At 31.7% G+C, this 27,130-nt stretch overlaps 1 protein-coding gene and 1 long non-coding RNA gene across 3 annotated transcripts; both read right to left on the bottom strand.

Moving 5' to 3' along the window:
- Positions 1-1,865: 1,865 nt before the first annotated feature.
- LOC111416364 (secretory pathway calcium atpase) lies at positions 1,866-27,068 on the bottom strand. 2 transcript variants are annotated; one of them, XM_023048358.2, is made up of 11 exons: positions 26,825-27,068; positions 15,524-15,663; positions 14,897-15,142; positions 8,303-8,564; positions 8,010-8,247; positions 7,143-7,958; positions 6,772-7,087; positions 6,566-6,707; positions 2,885-3,076; positions 2,588-2,825; positions 1,866-2,532 (listed from the first exon to the last, which is right to left on the bottom strand). In XM_023048358.2, the coding sequence occupies exons 2-11, from the start codon at positions 15,643-15,645 to the stop codon at positions 2,411-2,413; spliced, it is 2,694 nt and encodes an 897-aa protein (XP_022904126.1). In that variant the 5' UTR covers positions 15,646-15,663; positions 26,825-27,068; the 3' UTR covers positions 1,866-2,410. The 2 variants fall into 2 exon arrangements, with proteins under 2 accessions (XP_022904126.1, XP_022904125.1); XM_023048357.2 differs by lacking the exon at positions 26,825-27,068 and adding an exon at positions 26,305-26,479.
- LOC111416367 (uncharacterized) lies at positions 8,852-11,349 on the bottom strand. The gene is made up of 2 exons (XR_002706535.2): positions 9,257-11,349; positions 8,852-9,189 (listed from the first exon to the last, which is right to left on the bottom strand). It is a non-coding gene; the product is annotated as an uncharacterized lncRNA (long non-coding RNA).
- Positions 27,069-27,130: the final 62 nt, after the last annotated feature.

Below are 27,130 nucleotides of genomic sequence, written 5' to 3'. Positions count from 1 at the left end.
GTAAATGTCACATCTATATAAGTTATCTATGTTTTAAAGGTTATTTTATGAACATTACGAATACAATAATAAAATTAAAGTTGACATTGACAACTTAAAGATTTTTTCACGACTAAATTCGACTGTTTCTAGTTCTAGGTGTCGTGTTCACTAGGCCTAGAAATAGAAATATTCGGGTTTACACGTGCGTCTTCAGACTTAGACTTTTCTAAGTTATTGTCTAAAACGCCCGGTTAAACCTAAAACTTTCTAGTTCTAGGTCTAGTGTTAATTCTAGTTTTAATTGTTATTTAACCCTAAATTCTTGTACATTTTAACTGATCTAAAAATATCTTTTTTTGATTTAATCCACTTACCTTGTTTATAATTCCCTAGATAAACCAATTTTGAGTTAAATACAGCCTTTTAAACCAATTAAATAAGACTTTTTCCTAAAAAAAACTTAAATTCAATTTTAACAAGCATCTGCCATATTTGGATCTTAATCACCATGGTAACCGAGTCAAGTTGGATAACCTAACAATAATAAAATTATAACCGTTAATATTTCTCTTTGTTTTAATATTCTTTTTATTTTATTTTATATACTTTTTTTTATTTTTGTGTATTGCTTCTTAAGTGAAATACACTGTATAAATAAAAACATAGAAAAGTCATTTCTTAAAATGACGTCACAGCAAGGCGTTTGCGGAAGGGTACGTTCATATCAACGGACCTTGTGGTACGATAATTAATTAACACACTGTATATATTCCCTTTTCCGTGCTCAACTGTACGAGTATGTATTGTATTAATTAAATAAAATAAATTTGAAATAAAAATTTTGATTTATTCGGTACGTTTATTTGGTTAAAATCAACACAATCAAAGTTTTCGTGTTAATCATTACAAGGTTCACACAATTATAGTGATTTTTACGAGGTTTACATTAATTAAGTTATTTACACAACAGGCTTAGATGAAAAGTTTAACTTAAAAAGGAGTTTTCTCTTTTCCGATATATATTAAAAGTGTATATTTATGATCGAGTGCAACAACGATATATATAATATATAAGAATTTAAATTAAGCAGTACTCTTTTATAAATAGCATTTAAAATACTGTCACAACGCTTATTTAATTTAAATAATGATGATTCAGTGTATCACAGAACTATTTTATCTCAAACAAATTTAACTCGGAAATTTTAATGAACCCAACGAATGTTGATTTTAGAAAAATATAAGATTTTCTTTCCGCTCAAAAAACGTAAGCTTTTAAAGTTTATTATATTTTTATATTATAGATTTGGAATTCTATCATATCAGACGTTACATTTCTACTTATTATTATTTATAATTAATATGAAAACGTTATTTACACATTATCTGCTCTGTAACGCAGGTTATATTGCTATTGTTTTCATAAGTATTTGATCCGCAATATAAAATTATTTTAGATACACCACTGTGACACATAAATGTTTTATTTAAACAAATTTGATTTACACAACTCTTAATCTTATTGGGTCGAATCTCCAAGCTCTTCTTGGTTAATACAATTTTATGTTCTATTTCATGGGCTTGAAAAGATTGTCTAAGAAAATAAAACTTTGTTTAAATTTAAATAAATAATTTAAGCTCTAAGTTGCTCTAATTAATATCTTTAAATCTACCTTTACGGCTTCTTGAGATATAGAGGTAAAATTTTAGTCTTAATAACTCCACAAAAAATCATCAAATTGGGAATCAAATATCCTAAAATAAATCAAAATAATTTTTATTCAATTAATTAGAGCAATTAAATACTAATTAAAAAAAAAACAATGGTGTATCTCTTAAACAAATTAAAAAAAAAGGAAAATAAAAAACATAAACCAAAAAAAAACATTTAATAACATTGTATATTTGATTTTTTTGTTTCAATGTACAATTGACTAAAAAGGACAACACAATAATAAGTTAGAAAAAAAAGAAATCACTTTTTAAGTGGAGAAAAATCGGAATAAATAATCGTTATTTGCCTGAGATTAACATAATCAATGAATGAAATAAAAAAAAGGCCAAATGCTCTTTCATCGATTACTTAGCTGCTTGTTTTGTTAGGGATTAAATTTTAAAAACTTAAAATGTGCAAAACGCTTTGTTACCGCTAAAAATTCACAACATTCAAATCTTAGTTTATAATAATTAGCATAATATAAAAAGTTATTTTTGCAATACACTTATTAAATAAACAACACATAAAAATCGTTTTTTTAAACTTACAAAAAAAATGAAATAAATTGGAAATGTTTCTGTGTATTATGTAATATGTGTTTATTCGATTTCATTTGCACATTCTAAGGGGGCCTTAATATCATTGATTTGGGGGCGAGATTTTGGAGAGCAGCTAATCGCGATGGGAGTCAGCCCCTGGCCCCCTTTGATGTCATACGTATTCCAACGGCGTACGTTTACCTTTTCCACGTTGCTCCAATAATCGTTCACACAGCTTTTTTATTTCCGATATAACCCAAACTGACGACGTTAATAACGTTAAAAATATCATATCTAAAACAACAATTATTATTTTTATTAAAACTATCATTATTTCCTTTTTATTTACCCCAAACTGTTAAAGCTTCCGTTTGAAACACGCTTTGTAAAGGAGGAAAATAAACAACCAAGAGTTGGCCGATAACCGAAAGAGTGACAGCCACCAGGAACATTTTATTGGTGAAAAGACCGATCGAAAAAACACTTTTCGTTTGGGATCTGCACGAAAGGGCGTTCCACATGTCGAAAAAGACGAAACATGTGAATGTCATTGTTGTATCGCGAGCTGTGATTCCTTCAGAACTTAGCTAAAAAGTAATTAAAACATTTTTAAAACGAAAAAATTAAATTATGGTGTTAATCTAACCTCTTTTTTGAATACCCATAATGTTCCTGATATAATAACCACAGCGGAAATTAAAACGTTCGCTATGAGTGATTTTGTAATCATTGGTTCCTTGGTGTTTCTCGGTTTTTGTCGTATCACATCTTTTTCGACCGGTTCTACACCTAAACTTTGAGCTGGAGGTCCATCCATTATTATGTTTATCCATAATATCTAAAACAAAAAGTTTTTTTATAAAAAGTTGTGCTTACAAATAATAAATATTTATGTAATGTACTTTTTTTGTTCAGTTGGATAGGATAGAGTTGAAATATGTACATTTTTGTTATACATTTATATAACCTTCAAATTGACAGGTGTGATGTTAAATTTTTTCTTTTTTAAAATGTATTGGAAATTAACGAATAAAACTTTTTGAGGTTATAAAAGGAAAATTCGTCTTTACTTTAGATATAATTTCAAAATTGAGAGAGTATTAATTCCTTTGAAAAAGAATCTGATACTCAACATAACCTAAAATCTGCGAATGGAGAATTATATGAACTGAAGTTGAAACTCCAAAAGCCTACCGGTGGAAAAGTTAACTAACTAATAACCTATAATTGAGATAACCTCCAAATTTTTGACAGGATTGATTTTAAAAATTTTTTCAATAAAAATATTGGAAATTAACGAATAAAACTTTTTGAGGTTATAAAAGGAAAATTCGGCTTTACTTTCTATATAATTTCAAAACTGAGGGAGTATTAATTCCTTTGAAAAAAAAACAACTTATACTCAACATAACCTAAAATCTGCGAATAGAGAATTATATGAAGTGAAGTTGAAACTCCAAAAGCCTACCGGTGGAAAAACGAACTAACTAATAACCTATAATTGAGATAACCTCCAAATTTTTGACAAGTTTGATTTTAAAAATTTATTTCTAAAAAATATTGGAAATTAACGATAAAACTTTTCGAGGTTATAAAAGTAAAATTCGCCTTTATTTTGGAAATCATTTCAAGATTGATGGACTATTAGTTTCTTTGCAAACAAAATCGTAAACTCACCATAACCTAAAAGTGAGATAACCATCAAATTTTTGACAGGATTGATTTTAAAAATTCTTTACTAAAAATGTATTGGAAATTAACGAATAAAAGTTTTTGAGGTTAGGAAAGGAAAATTCGCCTTTACTTTAGATATAATTTCAAAATTGAGGGAGTATTAATTCTTTTGAAAAAAAATCTTATACTCAACATAACCTAAAATCTGCGAATGTAGAATGATATGAACTGAAGTTGGAACTCCAAAAGCCTACCGGTGGAAGAACTAACTAACTAATAACCTATAATTGGGACAACCTCCAAATTTTAGACATCGATTTTAAAAATGTTTTTCTAAAAAAATATTGGAAATTAACGAATAAAACTTTTCGAGGTTATAAAAGCAAAATTCGCCTTTATTTTGGAAATCATTTCACGATTGATGAAGTATTAGTTTCTCTGCAAACAAAATCGTAAACTCATCATAACCTAAAAGTGAGATAACCCTCAAATTTTTGAGAGGATTGATTTTAAAAATTCTTTTTTGGAAATTAACGAATAAAACTTTTTCGAATTTTTAAGGAAAATTCGGCTTTACTTTAGATTAATTTTAAAGTTGAGGGATTATTGATTTCTTTGAAAAAACGAGAAAATTTTAAACTCATAACCTTCAAATTTTTGACATGATTGATTTTAAAAATCCTTTTTACATAACCGTGGTCGTGTCACCTTGACATCGTACTGTGAATTTATTAATTTTGCTAGTAAACGACGACATAACTGCCCCGTTGTAAGCTTTTAATCTGTTAAAAAGTCCCCTATCTGGAATCCTAACAAACACGACCCCTATTTGATATCTGGACCAAAGTACTTAAAAATAACGGCATTACCGACATAACAAAACCAACAGTGCTATACTCGGCTAAAGACTATCTGCCCTGCATTGAATCTATTGATAAAAATATTGGACAATTAAGAGATCTTAAAATTGGAAGAATACTTTTCGATGGTAAAATACGTGGACATAGTAGACTGGAAATGGAATTTCACAACCATAACGCAACAAATAAATCCATAGAATCATATTTCTCTATCAAGAGGGGTTGGAATGCATTTATTCCAAGTCACAAGGTTACATGCAAAGGAAAAATAATTATAAATTTTTAAGCAGAAGAAGGAGAAAATGTAATCGATTCATAGTAACGTTTAAAAGAACAGCTTTTGCATAAATAGTTACAGTCTTCTTCAGTGTCAGAGGCTCAGAACCATACATTGCTCCAGAAACCCAAAGTCACAACTGTTTATGATACAGTCATATCAAAAAACAACGCAAATCTAAAATAAGAACACAGAAGAGCGCAGTTGGGACGATTGTGCTAAGAAAAATTCTCCAAGATGCACCTTCTGTGGTAACAACAATCTCAGCAATGAAAGACGGATCCCACCAAATATGAGAAAAAGCCCTGAATACATAAGACAAAAACAATGAAGGAGGTTATGACCAGATATAATATCTCAATTTATGAAGCTGCGCAGAAAGTGGGTACAGACTATACTCAACAATTCTCACTCTCGTTCATGGATCCGAGATGGTTCCCAGAACTTAAAGCAACTCAACCTAAACAAACCATCAGAAAGAGACAACTGTACAAACAATCGATACAAAAAAATCATATAAAACAACCATCACTTCCCCCCAGAAAATGTAATATCCCCGAAAAAAAACGACACTCCAATATCCCCACCATGATGAAAAGATCATCAAAGAAAGTCAAGAAGGGCCAGCGTTCGTCTGGGTCACAAATCGAATGTGAGGAAGGATCGTGCTCTTCGCCAAAGCAATTTTGTGTCAATGACAATCCATTTAAAATAATGACAAGGAACGATAGACGCAAAATAAATGTGACATCAAGAAGGACTGAATAGAAATAATTGTGATAACTAGATTATAGAAAAATATAACTGGCTGTGATATTACTTAGACCTTAATCACTATTTATAATCCCTCTCCAGATCTACTTGTCCAAGGGTTCTTCTAAAGTTTCTGAGAAAGTCGAGTCGCTAGACGTCTGGATAGAAGAAGAAGTTTCCTTCCATTAATTGTATCATCTCTACTTTAAAGTGTTGTTCTATATACATATGTAAGTCTTTGGCATTATATGTGTTCGTATATTTATAATTTGTTAAATCTCGAGGCAGTTCAAAGGAGCTGAAGAAAGAAGATACCATATATAATAATAAGAAACAGAATTAGAAGAAACAACAACAATTTTATCTCAATGCCCTGTATACTTGTATGTTTTATATCATGATATAGATCAGACACAAAATGAAAACAATTCTTAAGTATAATATTTGCTCTGTCACAAATCATAGCTACAACTGAGAATCCAGCTTTACATAAATAAGTTGTTGCAAAAGTAATTCTTGCAGCATTTCTACTCAGAGTAAGATATTCATGTTATTATATTACAAGTCAGAATCTTTTCTTATTTCAAATTAAATTCTGATGTAAAAATCTTAAAATAAATCAATCAGTGAGTTTTAAGAGATATTTTTGAAAAAAGACAACAAATAATAATATAACTGTAACCAACTTTACAACAATTTAACAGTTATAGAAAAAAATTACATGTTTCAACGATCTTAATTTGTAATAAAATTAAAAACTTACCTGCATAGCATTTAACGGATTTGGAATACCAATTAACGTCGCTAAAGCAATCAAAGATAACGCCGCTATAGACGTCGACAATTGAAATCTCACGAAATTCCTTATATTATAAAATATGCTTTTCCCTTCTTCAATAGCAGAACTAAATTATTAAATTAAAAATGTTATAAATTATCCTAAACATACATTATTAATAATTTTCTTACATTATTGTGTGGAAATCATCGTCCACCAAGATCATATCAGCCGCTTCTTTGCAAACATCCGTACCATTCCTTCCCATTGCAATGCCAATATCGGCTTTTTTAAGTGCAACGCCATCGTTAACCCCATCACCAGTCATTCCGACGATGTGTCCCGTCCTTTGAAGTGATTTCACGATTGATAATTTATTTTTTGGGGTAACCCTATAAAAAACGGTTGCGTGTGGAACGGCTGCGTCTAATTCTGCTTCTGTAAAACTATCTAATTGTTCTCCCGAAAGTACTTGAGAGTGTAAGGTGTCTAATCCAATCATTTGAGCTAAAAAAAATATGTAATTAATAAAATTTTGTTAAAATAAATCATGAAAGTTTACCAATTGCAACCGCCGTATCAACAGCATCACCTGTAACCATTTTAACTTGAACCCCAGAATGTAATAACGTCGTTATTGATTCCCTTACGTATTGCCTTGGTGGGTCACAAATTCCCACTAAACCCACATAAACCAACTCTTGCAAATTCGTTCCTTTCGCTAAAGCAATAACCCTTAAACCTTTCCTTCCGATTTCGTGGGCTTCCACCATATATTCCTGTTCTTTTTTTGTTGTTAGTTTCTGCACGGTTCCATTGTAAGAAAATTGCGTACATTTCGGTAATACCTTTTCTAAAGCGCCTTTAACGAAAAAAATTTCGCGTTTATCGTTATCGTATTTGGGCACGCATTTAACGACCATCATTTTCTGCTCGGACGAGAACGGGTATTCCTGTAATCGAATGTAACGGTCTTGTACGTTATACATTCCGTGTTTCATAGCGGCGGCCAAAAGAGCACCTTCAGTCGGTTGACCCAGTAAAGTCTCATTGTTTATCATCGCATTATTACACACAGCTCCCACCTCGAACACTTTACTAACACTATCTCTTGCGTATTCGGGATGTTCGCATTTATGTAAAATTACTTGTCCGTGATCGTTGTATCCAGCCCCTGTAACTTCCGCTAAGTAATTATCGGAAGTTACAAGAACGGTTACTGTCATCTCGTTTCGCGTTATGGTCCCGGTTTTATCGGAACATATTACGTTTACGCAACCTAACGTTTCGACTGTTGGTAGTTTTTTAACGATGGAGTTACGTTTTGCCATTCTCATGACACCTAGGGCCAACGTCACTGTTACAACAATCGGTAAACCTAAAAATAAAATTATTTAGGGTTAATATATGATTATTTTTAATGTTTTACCTTCAGGAATTGCAGCTACAGCTAAACTAACGCCTATTGTAAACATTTCAAGAGTTTGCTTCCCTTGTAACCAGCCAACTAACATAATTAATCCTATAATTCCAAATGAGTATATTGATAGTTGAGCTCCGAGGCTATCCATTGACTTTTGTAATGGAGTTTTTGGCGCCTCTTCTTCCAACATCATTTTAAATACTGATCCGAATTCACTATTAACTCCAGTACTTACTACTATACCCTAAAATTAAATGAAAATCATTTAATTAACTCAAAAAAGATATTTGTTTTGTTACCTTTCCACTTCCACATCTTACGAGTGTCCCCATAAAAGCAATATTAATTTTGGACGATTGCGAGCCATTAGGTCTCAAAATAGGGGCGGTATTTTTTTGGGCAGGTTCCGTTTCGCCGGTAAAACTGCTTTCGTCAATGGCTAAATCAACCGATTCGAAGAGGCGAAGATCCGCGGGAACCCGATCTCCAATATTCAACAAAACGACATCCCCGGGAACCAATTCCCGCGCCAAAAACGTATCCGGGGTGCCTTCTCGAAGGCTGTAAAACAATTATTTTTACTGTACTTTCTCGTCGGCTGCGTAATATCAACTACCAAACAAGAAATGAACCGCTTAAGATTAAAATACCCGGTTTAAGTTGTCGTTTTAACTCCGATTGTGTATGTGTTTATCTCGAATCCAAACCGTAAAGAAAAAAGAACCCGAGGAAACAACGAAGCCATTGAACGGGCAAACGACGGCCGCGACTAATGAAATATGCTTGCTATTTAAATTGGGATAATTGTTTGTGATGAGTTGATTAATTGTAAAGAGTGATATAAAAAATTTAATTAATTACTTAGTTTTTATTTATTTCTCAAAATTCCCCAAATAAATATAGATGATAAAAAGCATTACAAAAAACAAGAAACGCCACAAAACACAAATACGGATTCGCTTTATCCTTTTTCTCCATTTGTAGCTTCCTGATTGCTTTCATAACTATTGTATCGCCCGTGTCCTGCTTAACCGTTTCGATCGTTTCCTCGACCGTGCTTTTCCACGAGTACAAAGTTTTCAATATTTCCTCGCGATCAATATCGCCGGCATTGTCCCCTGGTCCCGCTTCGTTCATATTTTAATTTTACGACAAATTTGCTTATACAAATCGATATTCACCAATGCTAAAATGGGATTTGAATTGAAAATTGTTTCTAAAGGAGATAATATTTTAATAAGCGATGGAATTACCTTGCTCGCTTTACCTACTTTCACGCTCTAAAAGTGAGCGTAAATATTCGGAAAGAAATTGACGATTACGGAAAATAAATATGTTAAAAGATGACAATTGTCATTAATGTCAATAATGTAAAAGAAAATGGGATTAATAAAGTCGTAAAAGTGAATTAATAAAATGAAACCATACCAATTCCTTTGTAACTAATTTAAATCCATATCGATTAAAATGTCTTTCTCGTTAAGAGTAAATAAATTAGGCACTATTTGAAATAGTAAGCTAATGGAAAAAGAGATAATCAATTAAATTTGAATCAATTCATTTCCGAGGTATAAATATACTGTAATAACCTATTTTTTGAAAAAATTTAAAGCATTGAAGTTTGAACAGTTTATCTTTAAGGAAAAAGTTCATTGAGAATAAACAGAGTTGACAAAAAATTTAAGATACCGATTTAGGGAAACAAACTTATCATAAAAGAACCATATTCCATCAGTTAACAACAAGTAACTAAGTAAGTTACACCGAGAAACAACCGATTCATATTTTACATATGAGGTGTATAAATTAAGTAATGAGACTGGCAACGTAGCGTTCGATCTGGCAACACTTGGAGGAGCGGCAGGTTAACATGAGATTGAATTCGCTAAAGTCATTTGGTTGTCCATAGCTAGTTTTTTCCTGAAACAGTTTTTTCTAGTGCGTTCTAAAAATTTCGAGCCACGGTGTGCCATCAGGTTTTGATTTAGACTTGCACACTGTTAGTAAAATTTAGTTGGTAGCAATGCGCGTTTTAAATATGGAGTCATCTGAAATACGTCAAATTTTTGACGTATTGACCCTGTATTATTATTTTATTATTATTAATTATTATTTATGTATATCATTATTCATTAGGATCCATTTCATTAGTTATGATTTGTCAATTAAATATGACATTTGAAAAGCTTTATAGGGAAACCAGGAAGTTGAGTGTAGACGAAACGATGAGAGTATCAAAGAACGAACCTCAATCAAACAATGAAATCAATCAAGCGGTTTACCAAGGGAAAGATGCTGAAATCCCTAGGAAATATAAGCAGTTTCTTTACTTCTGTTAATGGTTATATAATTCCACAATTTCGGTTTTGGTGACTCCTCTTACAACCACGGTCATCTATCAAATCAAGTACCACAACACTAAAAAAGAAGACATAACTTAGCATTAAACTCAATGCGGCTCTATGGAGAACTGCCAAACTTTAACAATATGTCCGCTGGCTGTACGGATTTCCCTATATAATAATAATATAAATATATATGTATAATAATAATCTAATAATGTAATTTTTAACATGGTCTTGTTAATGGCTTTGATTTTATATTTACGATATCCATCAGACATTCTAATTAAAATAATAACTTATGTACAAGCATTCTAATAGAGGATTTAGAATTAAAAGTAGAGGAGCAACAAGCATTTTAGAAAAAATAGGTCTACAACAGAAGCTTTATTTATTATTATCAAACAGCCAAAAATCAATAGAATTTAACAAACCCTTTTATATCAACTTCGTTAATATGACGAATACTTTTGACAAAGTACGTCTACAAGATATTCTGAGATTACTAATTGAAAAAGGAACGCTTTCCAACATTGTAAAAGTAATCCAAATCTAAACAGATAATGACAAAGGTTAAAACAAGCGAGTACATAACTGCTGATATTCTTAACATCATTCCTGTTTAACCTGGTAATGGACAAAATTATACAGGTGGTGTCGTTGTTGAATTTGGGCTATAAATTGAGCAAGATTAAAGTCAGTATGAGATACAGCAATCATGGCAAAGACGGAAGATGATATGCAAAGATTTCTTTAAATTCCATCAAGTAAGCAAACTATATATGTTGTCATGATAATCGCCGAAGAACCATTTAAATTTGAACTTGGGGAAAAAGACAAGCCCATCGAAAAAAATTGACCCAGCAAAAAATTAAGAAACGAAATCAATAAAGCGATCTCTATCAGAATCTTTTGATCAAATCAATACATGCGAATGGACAGCAAGATAAGAATTTATAAAACTTGCATAAGACTCGTTATAATACACGGAATAGAGAGAGTAAACGTTTTCAAAATTAAAATGTTGTGGACTATCTTACGTGAGACTAGAGGAGACCGGATAAGAAATATAAACATCAAGGAACGATGTGGTACACTAGATATGATAAGATGGAAGATATAGTATTAGAGAGAAAACCAACAGGGACTCAACCATAAACAGAAACACCACCCCAAAAATGGAAGGACTTGGAAGTCCTCAAAACAAGACACACTTCGAGTACGAATTCAAAGTTCAACAGATCAGCAAGTCTAAAACAAATAGAAGAAATAAGAGAAAAGGCCTTTTCTATAAAGTCATGGCCAACCATGGTTTCCATTAGAAAAATTACAAGTTTGTGTTATAACTCAAAAATTATTGCTTAAATAAAAAAGTCGGTTAGACTGCTTTATTAACACTGTAATAGTTGCATGTCATCTAAGAGATAATATTTTTGCATCATAGAAAAATATATATTTATTTTGCATCTAAGAGATGACGTAGACAGTCTGCCTGGACTAACCTGTTAATATTTTTGCATCATAGAGAAATATATATACCTATTTTGCATGCATTGAAAAGTCATCTAAGAGATGACATGCGCCCACTCTTGTAGTAACCGGAGCCGCGACTACTGGAGTGTTAAACATGTAATACCCTACAAATTTTTCCTAAAATCAATAATAGCGGAGCCATAGGTATCTAACGATATAACAAAAAAAACGGTTTTTTCGAGATATCTAGTTAGCCATGCATTTTATCCATAAAACAAAAAGCTCATTAAATTGAGTTCATGAAACTGCAATTCTTTCCCTATTTAATCGTCTCTCTATCTCCGCTAGTTTTCAAGATGTCTATACTAAACATCGAAAAAAAACTCACCCTGTATACAGGGTGAGTTATTAGAATCTCGGCGGACGATAATTGCTAAACCGTTTGAGAAATAAAAAAATATTTTATACAAAAGTTGTTTGACTCACCACTTTCTATTACGTAAAATTATTTTTACTTATACAGGTGTTCCATTTAGGCGTAACGGAGTATGTAGATTTTTTTTAATGGAACAACCTGTATATTTTATCATATTATGAATAGAATTAAACTTGGTTATACAGTTGTATATGTTACTAATTGATGGCGTTCATAGTTCTTGAGATATTCAATTGTTTTTCCAAAATGTGTCCATTGCAGGATCTTTTTAAAACCTATGTAAAAACGACATTTTTTCCAATTTTGCCTTGAAACTATGTCAGATAATAGTCAAAGGCAGTAGGTAAATGATAGTACCCAAAGATATTAGATACGCTTACAGCGTGTTCATAAAGCTTAGTTACTTTTGATGCTTTTGAAATGGCTTTTTCATAAGTTTTTTAAATGGAACACCCTGTATATTGTGTGCTGGTTGAATTGTCCATCAAGTTACCTTTAATTAATGATAAGTATGTCATATATCTAACTTTAGTAGTTTTCTTGATATTTAGAATTTAAAAAATAATATGTAATAAAATATGCGTTATTGTACTTAATATTATCTTCTGTCTACGTTTATTAGTTTTTTTTGTTCTTCCTTTTATTATTTGATTAATATTTTATAATGTAAAATAATTTTGGTGCCATATACCAGATTTTAATGCGACTTGGTACTTTATGGATAAAAAATGTTTTTTTTTTTTAAATTGTATTTTAATATAATATTACTAATTTAGAAATGACAGACAAACAAAAAAGAAAAAACAAAAAAAAAAGTGACAAAAAAAGGACATTCTGTCACTTTTTTAAGTACAATAGTGACATTTTATTACACATTTTTCTTTAAATTCTAAATATCAGGAAAACTATTAAAGTTAGATATATGACATACTTATCATTAATTAAAGAGAATTTGATGAGCAATTCGACTAGCACACAATATACAGGGTGTTCCATTTAAAAAACTTTAAAAGCTTTATAAACATCCTGTATAGTGTATCTAATATCTTTGAATACTATCATCTACCTACTGCGGCTTTGACTATTGTCTGATGTGGTTTCAGGAACTATGAACGCTGTGAAATAGGAACATATACGGCTGTACAAACAAATTTAATTGTAATCATAATATGATAAAATATACAGGATGTTCCATTTAAAAAATCTACATACCCTCCGTTACGCCTAAATGGAATATCCTGTATAAGTAAAAATGATTTTACGTAATAGAAAGTGGTGAATCAAACAACATTTGTATAAAATATTTTTTTTGTTTTTCAAACGGTTTAGCAACTATCAACCGCCGGGATACTAACAACTCACCCTGTATATTAAGAAAAATCTCCTTGGCGTCCTCAACGATGGCTAATAATAGTTCGGGTGTCATTGTATCAGGAAAGAGTATTTACTTTTTATTGATTCTATTAATTGCCACACCTAATTCCTTCATTTTAAGTACAAGCTAAATGTAGGCTCCTCATATTTGGGAGGAAATAACTTGCATAGCTGGTCTCTAACAGCCCCTTCAGAAATAAGGATGCGACTGCAAAGCTTTAATTTCTTAATCACTCTTACATAAAGCATGAATCATCCAACTCATCCAAAGCTTTTTCTATTTGGCGTATATGCTTGGTTAATTAATACCAGAGAAGAGCATTTCTCAATTCTCTTCTTTATTATTTCCTTGTTTCACCAGTATACTGTTCCTGAAGATACTATGGAGAACGTCGGCCTACACCTTGTGCTCAACATGCAGTTCCATATCATTTTTTGTTTTTGAGATACAAAAAAAAAATTAAGTTAATTAAGCAATGTTAGAAATCTTCCTCCAAATAAAAACTGGAAAACATAAAAATTTCATAACAAATAGTATTTATTCTAGGTCATTTAATCGAATTAAAGGGATTCAAAAATCGAATCGGTCAAGTACGCACCAATTTAACCAACATAATTTAATTGAATCACGTTTTTCCCTTTTCAATCAAACCCCCTTTAAAATGGGAAACATAAATCATAACTGGAAACCATCTGCTACAATTTCAAATAACCTCAAACCATATCAACAAATATACGAAATCTCTCCGACGACGGATAAACTCCGGAAAACCAGAGTGATAACAAACACACCCCTCTTTTCCGCATTGTACCATCTCAAATGTAGTGAAAATAAACCCGACACGTTCTTCGGAAAGAACAATGCATATCCGCGTCGAAATAGGAAACAGATGTGTTTTCAGAACTTTGAATAGTTTCATTCGCTTTATTGTCGAACACGTCGAAATGCAAAACAACTGTGCTGTTTCATTATAATTGTGTGTGAGTGTTGTTTGACTTTAATAAAACGCGAATAATTCAAAATGAAAAATCGTAAATCGTGTCCGTAAATAAATTGATTTACGCAAAACATTATTTCAGCTTTTTTTGCGTTAGCTATAATTATGATGTATGATAAGTGACCCATTTGTACTCGTTCTAAATGACATACCGAGATAGTTAGTATTGCATTCGAAACCATTGACCCAAATTAAGACCGTACTCGGAATTTCCTCGCGCGATAACGGTCATTAAATCGCGATCGCTAACAAGAAAGAACGTGTACTTACCAGTGACATGACGGCGGTACCAATTTGGTCAGTTCTTCTAAAGATTTCTCCGAGCGGTACTCTTGGACGAAGGCCACGGTTACCACGATAACTATGGCTACTGTAATACTGATGGCATCGTCGAATTGTCGCATGCAAATCGAAACGACAGCGGATGCTAAAAGGAGCAGGATCAAAGGGTTTTTGAATTGTTCTAAATATTTTTTCCAAGGTGGATCTTCGTCTTTTACTGAGAATTCGTTATATCTGAAAAGATAAAATATCCAACTATAATCTCGAAGCTATTTGATCAGTTCGTATTACATAATATTTACAGACGCCCCTATTTACATAATGAACGGATCAAGTTCCGCGTTGGTTTCTCTGTCAATGCCACCGGCATCTACCAACTTCATATAAAAACATAATAAATATAACGTTACAACAAACTCGAGAAACGTAACAAACACAAAGAAAGTTACGGCGGAAATTCCGGAAGCAAATGAATTCCACGAGTTGGTAGAGTTCATTTGCATAACGCCAAAGTTTTGTTGTTGGTAAATTTCCGGCAATTTGTAAGTTAAGTTTACTACTGGAAAGGGTTGTGTCCAATTTGTTTCTTGGATGAAGTTTGTAAACTTGACTCACCCTATTAGCTGTCTTCTATAATTTGCTTCTTGCCAGCTCAAACCCTGTCGTACCTCCACCCGCAATCTTGCACTGACTTCTTCAGCGCCCATAGCGCTCGCTTCTACCGTGTTGATCCACATTGGTATTTCTTGGTCACCCTTGAAAAAATAAAAAAAAATTTTATATAGTAAAGAAATTAATTAAATTTAATTGTTTATTTAAAAGTAATTAAAAGGGTGATGATACGAATCGCCTTGTAAATAAATTGTTTATTTTTAAATCAAAAAAATGTACAAGGTTTTATGTAGTCTATCTTTCCAATTTCAATGACAAACATGTAATATTTGTATCGGTTTAACAAGGTCTTTCAATTACTTCGTCATAAAATAATGTATGATTAAGTTAAAAGACTTATTAAATATAAATATATTAATACAAATATATAGCAAAAATTATATTAGATTTGATTGTATATGTTAATTAATTAAAAACTCGTTCTCAGTAATGATGAATAAATGGAAAGTGGGAAAATCAAACTTTCTTAGAATTAAATGAATATTTTAATCATAAAAAGAAACCTTATTTTTTTGTGGTTTTTCGATGATACGCTTGTTATTTATTTAATTATTCGAGATACATATAAGAAGAAATCTTATTAAAGGTGTAGTATAAAGGAGAGCAAGACACAAAGCGGCGAAAACAAACAACTCATATCTAATTAAAGACTACATAAAGAGACGGATAAGCTTTAAACATGTTAAAATAAAGAAGATATCAGACAAGCCAGAAAGAAGACAGCAAAGAATTTAGATGGAGAAGAGTCAGAATCAAGGTAGTAAAGATACAACGAAAGTCCAAAGAGAACCAGAAAGAAAGAAGCCAGAAAGAAGCAAGAAACGTAGAAGCAAAACAAATACTAAAAAGGAACGAAATTTGAAATAATCCAAAAGACTCTGGTTGTGTGAAATAAAAATTTAAAAATATGTCAGAAATACTGAAGGAGTTAGAAAGAAAATGAATAAGTCTGAGCGAAGTCGGAAACAGGCTAAAAACCAAGATAATATCATGAAGACAAAGATTCTCTCTTTCTCAAACACGAACAATGCCAAAAATAAAGAACCTGAACAAATAGAAACAAGTCAAAATTCAGAAGATATCATAATAAGAACCCATAAAGAATATAATAAAGAATCTAGATAGAAAAGTCATAAGTCATAATTAAGGTAGTAGTAATATTGAAGAAGCCACACAACACTAGACAGAGATAATTATACTCCAAAACAAAACAGAAGGAGCAGATAATAAGACCAATAATAAGCAGGAAACGTAGAAGACTTTGGTTGCATGAAATAAAAACCTAAAAATATATCGAATATTAGATACTAGAAAGACTAAAAAAGTAAAAGATAGTGAAAAATCAGTAATACTGAAGGACTAACCCTGATGGAAGTCAGAAATGGGATAGTAGTAATAGTATTTATTGTGCGATCGTGAAACATACAATGTTAAGCATGAAACCAAAAATCAAAGACAAAATTAAGAAGATATCATATGAAGACAAAGGTTCTCACTGTCTTAAACCCAAACTAAGCCAAGAGGAAAATAATAGATACAAGCCTGAATACTGTATTACACACTCTATGTGTATGGGCGTCGTTTTATAAATTCCCAATTACTAAAATATAAACTTAATAATAATAATAATGTTATTGCCTCAAAAAAAACAAATATTTACATGAATATATACATTCATAACAAATATAGACATGAAGACAAACGGACCAATTTATCGTAATAAGCGATATCTTCCAAGAGTACCAGTTACCAGTTAGGTGGTAACAGTGTATATGTAATTTTAAATAAATAATTATGGCTACCAAAAAAGTAATACCAAATGATGTGCTAATAAAACTGAGCGAATGAGCATATTTGAATTATGTAACGACAGCCAGTTACTACAAGGAAGGTAATACACACAAAAAAGTGCAGCAAAAGATAGATGAAAGGCAGACTAGAGAAGAAAACAAACACGTATAGGTCAAAAAGAAGATAGTTGAAAAGATAGCAGATGGCGCCTCAAGGCGTTTTTGAAACTTATTAAACTAGCTGCATTACGAACAAAGGCAGGCAAATCGTTCTACAACGCAATCGACTGCACTGTAAGAGATCTGTGGTAGATTTCAGTACTATGGACTGGAAATATGAGTGTAGAGTCCGACTTTGATCAAGTGGACAAGTCATGTGATGCTAAAAAGTGAAAGGCATCAGACAAATAAGCAGAAGTGCGGGTATAGATAATTTTGCATAACATAGTAAGCATACGAAATGATCTACGACTCTGGCAAGTCATCATCTGCAGATTGTTACGATATGGAGTAATGTGCTGAAACTTTCCTAAATCAAAAATGTACCGTAAACACATTCTGAAGTCTTTCCAATTTACCCCGAAGGGCTGCGGACAGATCGAGATACGCAGCATCGGCATAATCAATGTGTAGGAAAATGAGGGAATAGCAAAGATTACAACGTACAACAGGAAGAAGGTAGCAGCGAAGTTTTTTCAAAGTATGGAAACAGAAGTAAACCCTCCTACAAACTCCCTGAACTTGTGGGCGCCAAGACATCGCCGAATCCATGACCACACCAAGATTTTTGATCGTATTAGGGTCAAAAAGTTAGTTGAAGGGTACTTAAGGAATTAAATTGTGCCAGCAAGGGACGCGTCCCAAATGCAATGGCTTGCGTTTTACCTGGATTCAGGTTATGTCCATGACGTCTAGACCAGTCAAGCACGCTAAAGAGGTCGTTGTTAAGATGCAACAAAGCACCTGGGAGGTTGTTAACAGTTGACGAAATATAAAGTTGAAGTTCATCTGCATACAAATGATAGTTACACGAGATTCCATCACTAATACTATTTATCAAAATTGAGAAGAGCAGAGGACCCAGCACACTGCCCTGGGGAACTCTATATTGGATATCAACTGGAGAAGAGAGTACAGATTCCGCGCGGACACGTAAAGACCGATAGGAAAGGTAGGACTGGAACCAATATACACAAGAAGAGGTAAAACCAATAGTGAGCCTAGTTAACAGGAGGGCATGGTCCACAGAATCAAAGGCCTAAAATCAAGTAACACTAGCAAGGTAACACGAAAATCGGACTGGAACTTGTTAATCAGATTAAACTGCTAAAGATATTTCTGAATCTGTAAATCAGCTAAACGTTCAATGGCTTTTGACAACGTAGATAGAATAGAAATGGGTCGACAGTCACCAACATGTGACGGAGATTGAATTTTTGGGATAGGAATACCATGGGCAATTCGCAAGATAGACGGAAATATAGACTGTTCAAAAGAACAATTGAAAATATGTTTTCGGGGAGTAATAACTATATCCAGAATGGGTAAGAGGAATCTGAGTCCAATACCATCTGCACCTAGTGGACTTGGAGTAAGTTAAAGCATCCCGGACCTCAGCATCTGTAACCAAGCTGAATAAAAAGGAAGGCACGTTGGTTGATGCGAGGATTCCATTAATAGTATTCTGCCTAGTTATGTTACCAACCACTACAGAAGCATCCGCAAAATACTCCGCTAGAGCAGCAGCATCAAGAGTGGGAGACTCTATAACACCAAGTGATTGCATTGTTTTCCAAAATATCTTATGAGTGGCTCCAGACAACTTCTAACAGTAGTGCAATCTTTTAAAGTTTTTGCATCGATGATTACAACGGTTGCGCAGCACACGATAATATTCCCGATTGGTAGCAGAAGTGCTACGTTTAAACAATAACTTAGCACGATTGCGCTTCCGCATGAGAGACCTAATCTCATGATTTAGCCAAGGTGCCGGCATGTGTCTAACTCTCCGCTGCCTCTCCGGAGCATGCCGGTCATAGAGACCGAGAACCTTGGAATTAAGGTACTCCACCATAGCATCTATGTCAGGCAATCTATACTTTGAAGATCACGGTGGATCACAAAGCGCCGGGAAGCAGCATAACGTCATAATTGCAATGCACAGTAAATCAAGTCATGGTTCGAAAATTGAGGTGCAGGCAACTGACCCTGCGTAAGAATATTGTCCGGACGAGACATGATAATAAGATTAAGGATATAAACTTTATAGTTCTAGGTAAGAACAGTTTCCATAAGTGGGCTGGTTTGCGATAAAATTAAAAATAAACCAGAATTTAAAAGATGCCAGAAAAACCAAAAAGATTAAAGAAAGAATCTAGAATAAAGAGAAAGAAGATTTCCCAAACGAAGCAAGAAGGAAAAGGAATCTATGCAGCAAATAATGCCAAAACCCGAATGATTCTAGTTCTAGGTCTTGTAATAATGCCAGTGCAAAACTAGAACTAACACCCTGAATACCTGGAATTAATTTAAACAATTTCATGTGAATCAATCTCGGGAACTTAATATAATTACAAAAACCAAATAATTAATATAGATGATGCAGATAAATTTTCAAAAAGCTTATGAATAGCACCTAATTAAGATTTGCCGCAATTTACATAATATAATCTAATCCCACAATTTACATAATATAACGAAGAGAACGCTCGTGTATCTATTCGATAATAAACCATCGTTATTTAAATTATTCCAATATATTTTTACACTTGATTGAGTACGTTATATTGATACATTCTAATTATGATGCTAACGAACAAATACGTCGAATAACTTGTGTTAATTTATATTGTTGATCAATTCGTTGTGTATCAATTAACATTGACATTTTTCATTAATAATATTAATAACTTTTATTATTACGTATACGAGTACAATTTAACTATTATTAAAAGTGGAGGAAAATTCAAATAAAAATTCTTGTACTATTTCTCATACAATTATGTCATTAATATGTAAAATTATTCTAACAATTTCCTTCGTGAATAAAATGAATTTTAACTTTACCTTGTTAAGCCACATAATTCCACTAAATAAAATCGACGAATTCTATTTAATTAAGTCACAATAACTTTGTGCACATTCAATAGTAAAATCTCAAATGATTCCTCAGTTGTATCGATTATATCAGTTAGTGTAATAGATCATTTAATTAATCGCCCGAATCGTATACGATAAGATTTTTATGTCTTTATCATTCACGTATTTTTAAATAACCCTACATAGAACTTATTCAAAAAAAAATGTTTACATTGATAGTAAAGATAAAAAGATAAGTAACACGATAAATGACCAAATGCAATTAGTTTTAAGCACACTTCAATTAATCGTTAATAAAGTTGTTATAAATTGATTAAGTTACTCTTTATAGGTTATTTTTTCATTACGTTCGTTCTCACTAATTAATGAGTTTTCCTGATTTTAATTTTCTATTCTAAAACGTTAATTATATAGAAAGTTTTTTTTAATGATTTTCTCACAATTAAACATGTAAATGTATAAAGTAAGTGGATGTTCAATACACAGTTAAATTGAATGTTAATTAATTTAATGAGTAAAACCCTCACAAAGGAGATGTATAAGTACTATATCTTAACAAAACTAACGACTAAGTTAATATATTGTAACATATTTTCTAAAAATTAAATCGTTTATTATACAAAGACGACGTCTCTAAAATCTACCTGTAAAGACGTCAAACTAGCTCATTTGATACGGGCTTTTGGTATATTTAAATTGCAAATTCGGTCCCAGGTAGATTTTTTATGCAAATTGGTAAGTTTCAAACCCGTTTTTATAGATAAAGTTATATAGAATTTATTTCAAAAGTAGTATTCAAAACACGCAAATTGAAGGAATATTACCTTAAACATCAGAATGGAAAAACAAATTTAATGTGACATAAATTACTTATTTTATTGGAATTTAATTTTACTCTATGCATTTTCTTTAAAGTTGTTAAAATTAAATAATAAATTGTTCACAAACTAAATATGTAAATAGAATGCAAGACAATAAAAATAATCTTTATTATTGTGATTCGGTGAACCAGGGACAATTCAAAGTCACAAGAAGACCTCATCTAGATAACGTCGCATATTTATGCCATTACATGCTGGAAAATTCTATTTCATTAGAATACGATATATTTTAAATAACATGTCAAACTATTGACAGTTTATTTATTTACGACATTTCTGAATACGTCAAATATTACATACTGTTTTTTTATAATATCTGCAAAGTTTTTGTAAAATTGGCAAAATTTAAATGCCATGCAGATAAGTTTTTAATTTTACGAATAATATTATAAATTAAAATCGCTGAAATATGTAGTTTTTTTCTATACCTGTCAAATTGTTGTGAACTTGGTAACAGTTGGCAATATTAACAGGGAATTTTGTTATATCATGTTTTGAAATTAATTTGTGTCATGTTGACGTTACGAATACGATATATTTTAAATAACATGTCAAACTATTGACAGTTTATTTATTTACGACATTTCTGAATACGTCAAATATTACATACTGTTTTTTTATAATATCTGCAAAGTTTTTGTAAAATTGGCAAAATTTAAATGCCATGCAGATAAGTTTTTAATTTTACGAATAATATTACAAATTAAAATCGCTGAAATATGTAGTTTTTTTCTATACCTGTCAAATTGTTGTGAACTTAGTAACAGTTGGCAATATTAACAGGGAATTTTGTTATATCATGTTTTAAAATTAATTTGTGTCATGTTGACGTTTAAATTTTCGTTATTTAAAAAGATACAAATCAGTTTTTGATTTTCAATCTATTCAAAAATAATTGCAACAAAATAAACGTAAGAAAAAAATGCATCTTATTGAGAGTTACTGTAAATGTTACTAGAAATCAGAAAAATCAGACACAATTTATAGCGACCCTAGGTGAAACCATCAGAAACCAGAGTGTATAGTTGAACTCGCGTATATAGTTCGTTTTTTTTCTATAATACTTGTCAATGTAAATTTTTTAGGGTTTCTGTTGGTATTATCTAGGACCCTCATAAAATTTATGTTGTTTTCCTGATTTTTAGTAACATTTTCAGTAACTAAATAGTTGAGGTTAAAACACTATAAATTTTTAGATAAATACGATTTTAACGAAGTACATATTTATTGTAAAAACGTGCTATAAAGTAATTAAATAGAACAAAACGCCTTTTCTAGCTAAATAAATGGCAAATCACAACATTTTTTATGCACCTTTTCTTTTTAAATAACGAAAGCTCAAACGTCAGTGTGATATATTTATTTCAAAACATGATAAAACAAAACTCCCTGTTAATTTTGGCAACTTTACAACAATTTCACAGGTATTATAGAAAAAAATGAACTATAGTTACCATATAAAAAAAAAATGGTAAGTCTGGAAACATTGAGAATATCAATTCTAGAATTTGTGTATCCCAAAATAGGTATACCTCAATTTTATACGTTTCTGGTAATCTATTTAAGAGTAAATTCAAGTTATGTTTGAGATTTCCCTTCAAAACTAATTTTGGAAGTGATGGAATTCGAAGGGATAGAGGACTAACTCAAAATGCGCCCAGAACCGTTGGAAATGTGACTAAAATGTATGTACATTTTTTGTGCAATTTAAAATAATAAATCTTGAAAACCCCTTTAAGAGTTCAGTGACCTTGTGTTCATTTTGAACTCACATGGAAGATTAATAATTTACCTTGCAAATGTTATAACAAGACACTGATATGGCTGTGAACCCTAAAAGAAAGAAATACCAAGTTGATGCCCCATTTCATGCGGACGTCAAAACTTTAAAACAAGAATTCCCTTTCAATCACAACGAGCAATCTTATTGATCAGTAAATGTCAGTGATTATGCCATTTTTGAGAATTGGTTGTTCGAGTCAACAAGCAAACCAGTATATAGAAAATTTCATATCAGTTAAGACTTTCTTCTCTCAATACGTCACTCTCATCACGTATAAAAAGACAGGAAATTTTCAACGTATTGGCGTCTCATGTGCAAAATTATTAACATTCAAAAATGTAATATGAAATGTAGTATATTGCAAGGTGAGAATTTCTCAAAAGCCAACTGGCAGAGCATTGCAAAAGATTTTGACTAGCGCTTGATATGGATACCCCCACATATAAACACTACAACAGATTTGTTGGAGCTGTCATTGCATCTTACGACACTGTATGGAGGGAAGGATTGCTCTTTAAGTTCCTAAGTCTAATCTCTTGTAACACACTGCTGAATAACATGCTCAGTGACAAGTCCTTCCAGGTCATTTAGGATAAACGCAGAGCCAACAAAGATATTAAAATAACGGACTAACCCAGGGAGTCTTTGCGCCAACTCGTTTCAATCTCTACACTGCGGACATACTACTAGCGTAAAATTTCGATGATTTGGCCCTGACTGTGAGCAGTAACACCACAAGAGGCCACACGTCAGCTGGACATTCCAATTCCAAAGTACATGGGACTTCACACCTGAAAAAACAACAGCTAAAGAAAGCACAAGAAACAATGTCGTTCAGAAACTAGAACTTGTCTACAGTGCTGCCGAGTACAGTGTGTTAATTAATTATCGTACCCGACAAAGTATGCAACCAATATCACAGATTGGTATTACAACGCGACGAAAGTTCCTAAAAACTAAAAAAAAAGGTCTAACTTTCTATCCTTTTATTTAAAATAATTTTAAGTGTACCCATAGATTGAAATTAATGTTGAAAGTAGTGGTTATTTTGATTTGTTTATTGACTTAAAGCAACCGCTAGAAACAACAATAGTTCTAAAAAGCACTGTTTCGAAAAATATAAAGGCAGCAAAAAACGGTTAAAGAACAAAGAAAATACGGAAACTCATATAGCGTACGACAATCACAACAATAACGTTCCATCAGCTGTCAACATCTGATTGCTAATTTAAAATTATTCAAGGTACCACTACATATTGAGATATGCAGCCAATATTACATAGATCACGTGGGTTGCGATAATTAATTAACACAGTGTACTACTTAGATGACCAACTAAACTCCACCATATGAACAATCACTGGCTAGATAAAAACTATTCCCTACACAATGAGAACTTTAATATAGACCGGAGCTGTAGATTGACCTGAACATATTTAGCAAGCCAGTTGGTTTTAACTTATCCCGCCACATCTGAAAGCCCGCTAACAGGATTTGAACAAGGCACGACTTATGCAAAGACTGCATTAATGGAACATAGTCCCATGTGTGACTGAGACAGGGAAAATCAAACCACTTTGACAGGACCATAACTGCAAAATATTGATATGCATAATTTATATATATTTATTTTTTATATAATTGCGCTTACAATTTTTTGTATATACCCCGACATAAAATTAGTTTTTTAATCATTTTTATATCATCATTTGAAATAAATTAAGTTATTATTAACAAGAAAGTTCACATTTCAATTTGGGTGTTACTATTGATTTTTCCGCATCAATTTTTAAGCCAAACCCCAATCAAAACCAAATTAACTCGGATTCGTTAAAAACCCATCCAAATTGAAATGAGTTTTTTCGAAATCACCAACCGTTGCAACTTAATCAGATCCCTCCAAAAATAAAAATGTATAATACACTACAAATTTAATCATAATCAAAAACTTTGTTTATCTAGCTCCATTTCGATTCCCGCATAATGTCACCATTGAATTAAAGTTTAATTTTAGCCGGGTTGCTTGCCTGTGAGGTTCGTTTCATCAAGGTTGTCCGGTTCAGTGCCAAACCATTCATTTAAGCTAGTTCTCGATGATAACCACATAAAACGCCAAACGTATTATTACGATAAGGTACAATTTAATGGAATAGATTTTTTTTCTTCGTTTTTGTTTTCGTGATGTGTTTGATGTGGTATTCAAGGTCAATTGGGTCGATTTGTATCAATCACTTCATTAAAAAATTAATGAAACCCAAGTTGTTCTTGTTACAACTTTTTTTTCGTTACTTAAAACATATTTTAGAAAGATAAGAACGTTATGCATAAATTCCTTCGATGCAAATTTTAAAAAGTTATTTTTTAACGAAAATATTTTAGTTTCGGAGTTTTTCCATAATTATCAATCACGTTAATCTAATATAAACACAAACAACATAGGTGCTAAAAACTAAATATCTATGTTGATATCATAGATTATATCATCATATTTCTTATCATAGTTAAATAAAACATAAATAAATCAATTAAGAGCTTTTATACACTTATCCTCCGATTTACACGATTTTACTTAGCAAAATCCAAGATTTCAATTCACACGGTTTTGTGCAGAACCTATCTTCCGTGTAAATCAGTGTACTTTCAATGTTAAAAACTTTTAGATCTACATTCTTAGATATTGAGTGATTCTCAATTTGTAAGAAATAAATATCAACAATATACAGTTGTCATATAAAATTGCAAGCGCCGCACCACGTTATTGATCGTCGTGCCGCAATAATTACAGGTGTGTTTATGGTTCCTTCAATGAAAACTAGGCCACCAAACGATTTTAATTCACTTTTTCAAAACAAATCTTAAAACACAACTTACCCATCATCACTAATCACTATAATGATTTTTTTATCTTAAAAATATTAATTATTTTGCACCAAAATTAAAATTAACAATTAAAATACCGCTTTTCTTTTAATAAGAATAAATTTTGTTCAACCCCTTCACTTAATACATGATACACATGATTCCCAGAAACGATCACGCCACACACAACATATTGATTATTTTAATTTTTTTATAATCAAACCATAAAATAACTAAAATTTGTTGTTTAAACTTAATTAATAATTTAAAATTAACTTAAATTAGATGCATTTTACAATAAAATCTACTCACGGAATTCAATAGATTTTTGGTCGTTTTCACGGAATCGGGATCTTTGAGTGATTGCTGCGGGATCTTTTCATATTTAACGTTATTCCCGTTACCCTTCATAATTAGTTATTATCGTTTAAACACGCCGGTTGCACTCGTTACCATTATCACCTTACGGCGATTTCCGACCGACTGACAATTTTTTGACGTTTATAAACGCCAAACAATAACGCGGTCACGTCCCCATCTATCGGAACGCAGGTGAAGTTTTATTAAACACAAATTGCCAACATCAAAAAAATACATCAAAAAATTTTAATTAATCTCATTTAAATTAAATTGTATCGTTAAATGATAATTAATCGAGATTAAAATCTTAAAATGAAGATTTAAAAATTATTATAAAAAAACACTGTGTAAACAAAAAAGTGGGGATTATCATTGAACGAAATCTAACCACAACACACACTTTTTGCTTACGTGTTGCCATGGTAATTAAAATAATAAATATTAATAACTAGGATAATAAATCTTTATTTACCTTATCTCCCAATTTTTAATGTTCAACCTGCAACAACCACTTTTCGCGAAACATTTCTTTGTGTGTTAAAAACACAAGTACTTTTAAGTAATTCACACTTTACAAGTTTACATCAGATTGATTACGGAAACATAAAACGTATACGTTCCAAGAAATTGTAGATAATAATTACCATGCACATAACACAACATCATTATCACAAAAACACCAAATTTAAAAAAAAAGAACTGTCATAAAACTTCCGAGTACATTTCTTTCTAAGATAAATCTAGGGGAAATATACTTTATTAAAATGTTTTTGTGGTG

The sequence above is a fragment of the Onthophagus taurus genome, chromosome 1 (assembly GCF_036711975.1).
Source record: "Onthophagus taurus isolate NC chromosome 1, IU_Otau_3.0, whole genome shotgun sequence".
Taxonomy (NCBI): Eukaryota; Metazoa; Arthropoda; class Insecta; order Coleoptera; family Scarabaeidae; genus Onthophagus; species Onthophagus taurus.
Note: the sequence above shows the minus strand (reverse complement) of the source record. Positions and strands in the feature narration are given on the sequence as shown.

Excerpts from the sequence above, each read along its gene's own strand:
- LOC111416364 (XM_023048357.2), bottom strand. The coding sequence starts at position 26,403 with ATGAAGGGTAACGGGAATAACGTTAAATATGAAAAGATCCCGCAGCAA. Across the intron at positions 15,664-26,304 it reads CCAAAAATCTATTGAATTCC|GGTGACCAAGAAATACCAAT; the intron begins GTGAGTAGATTT and ends TATTTTTTCAAG. Across the intron at positions 8,565-14,896 it reads GTACCGCCGTCATGTCACTG|CCTTCGAGAAGGCACCCCGG; the intron begins GTAAGTACACGT and ends ATTGTTTTACAG.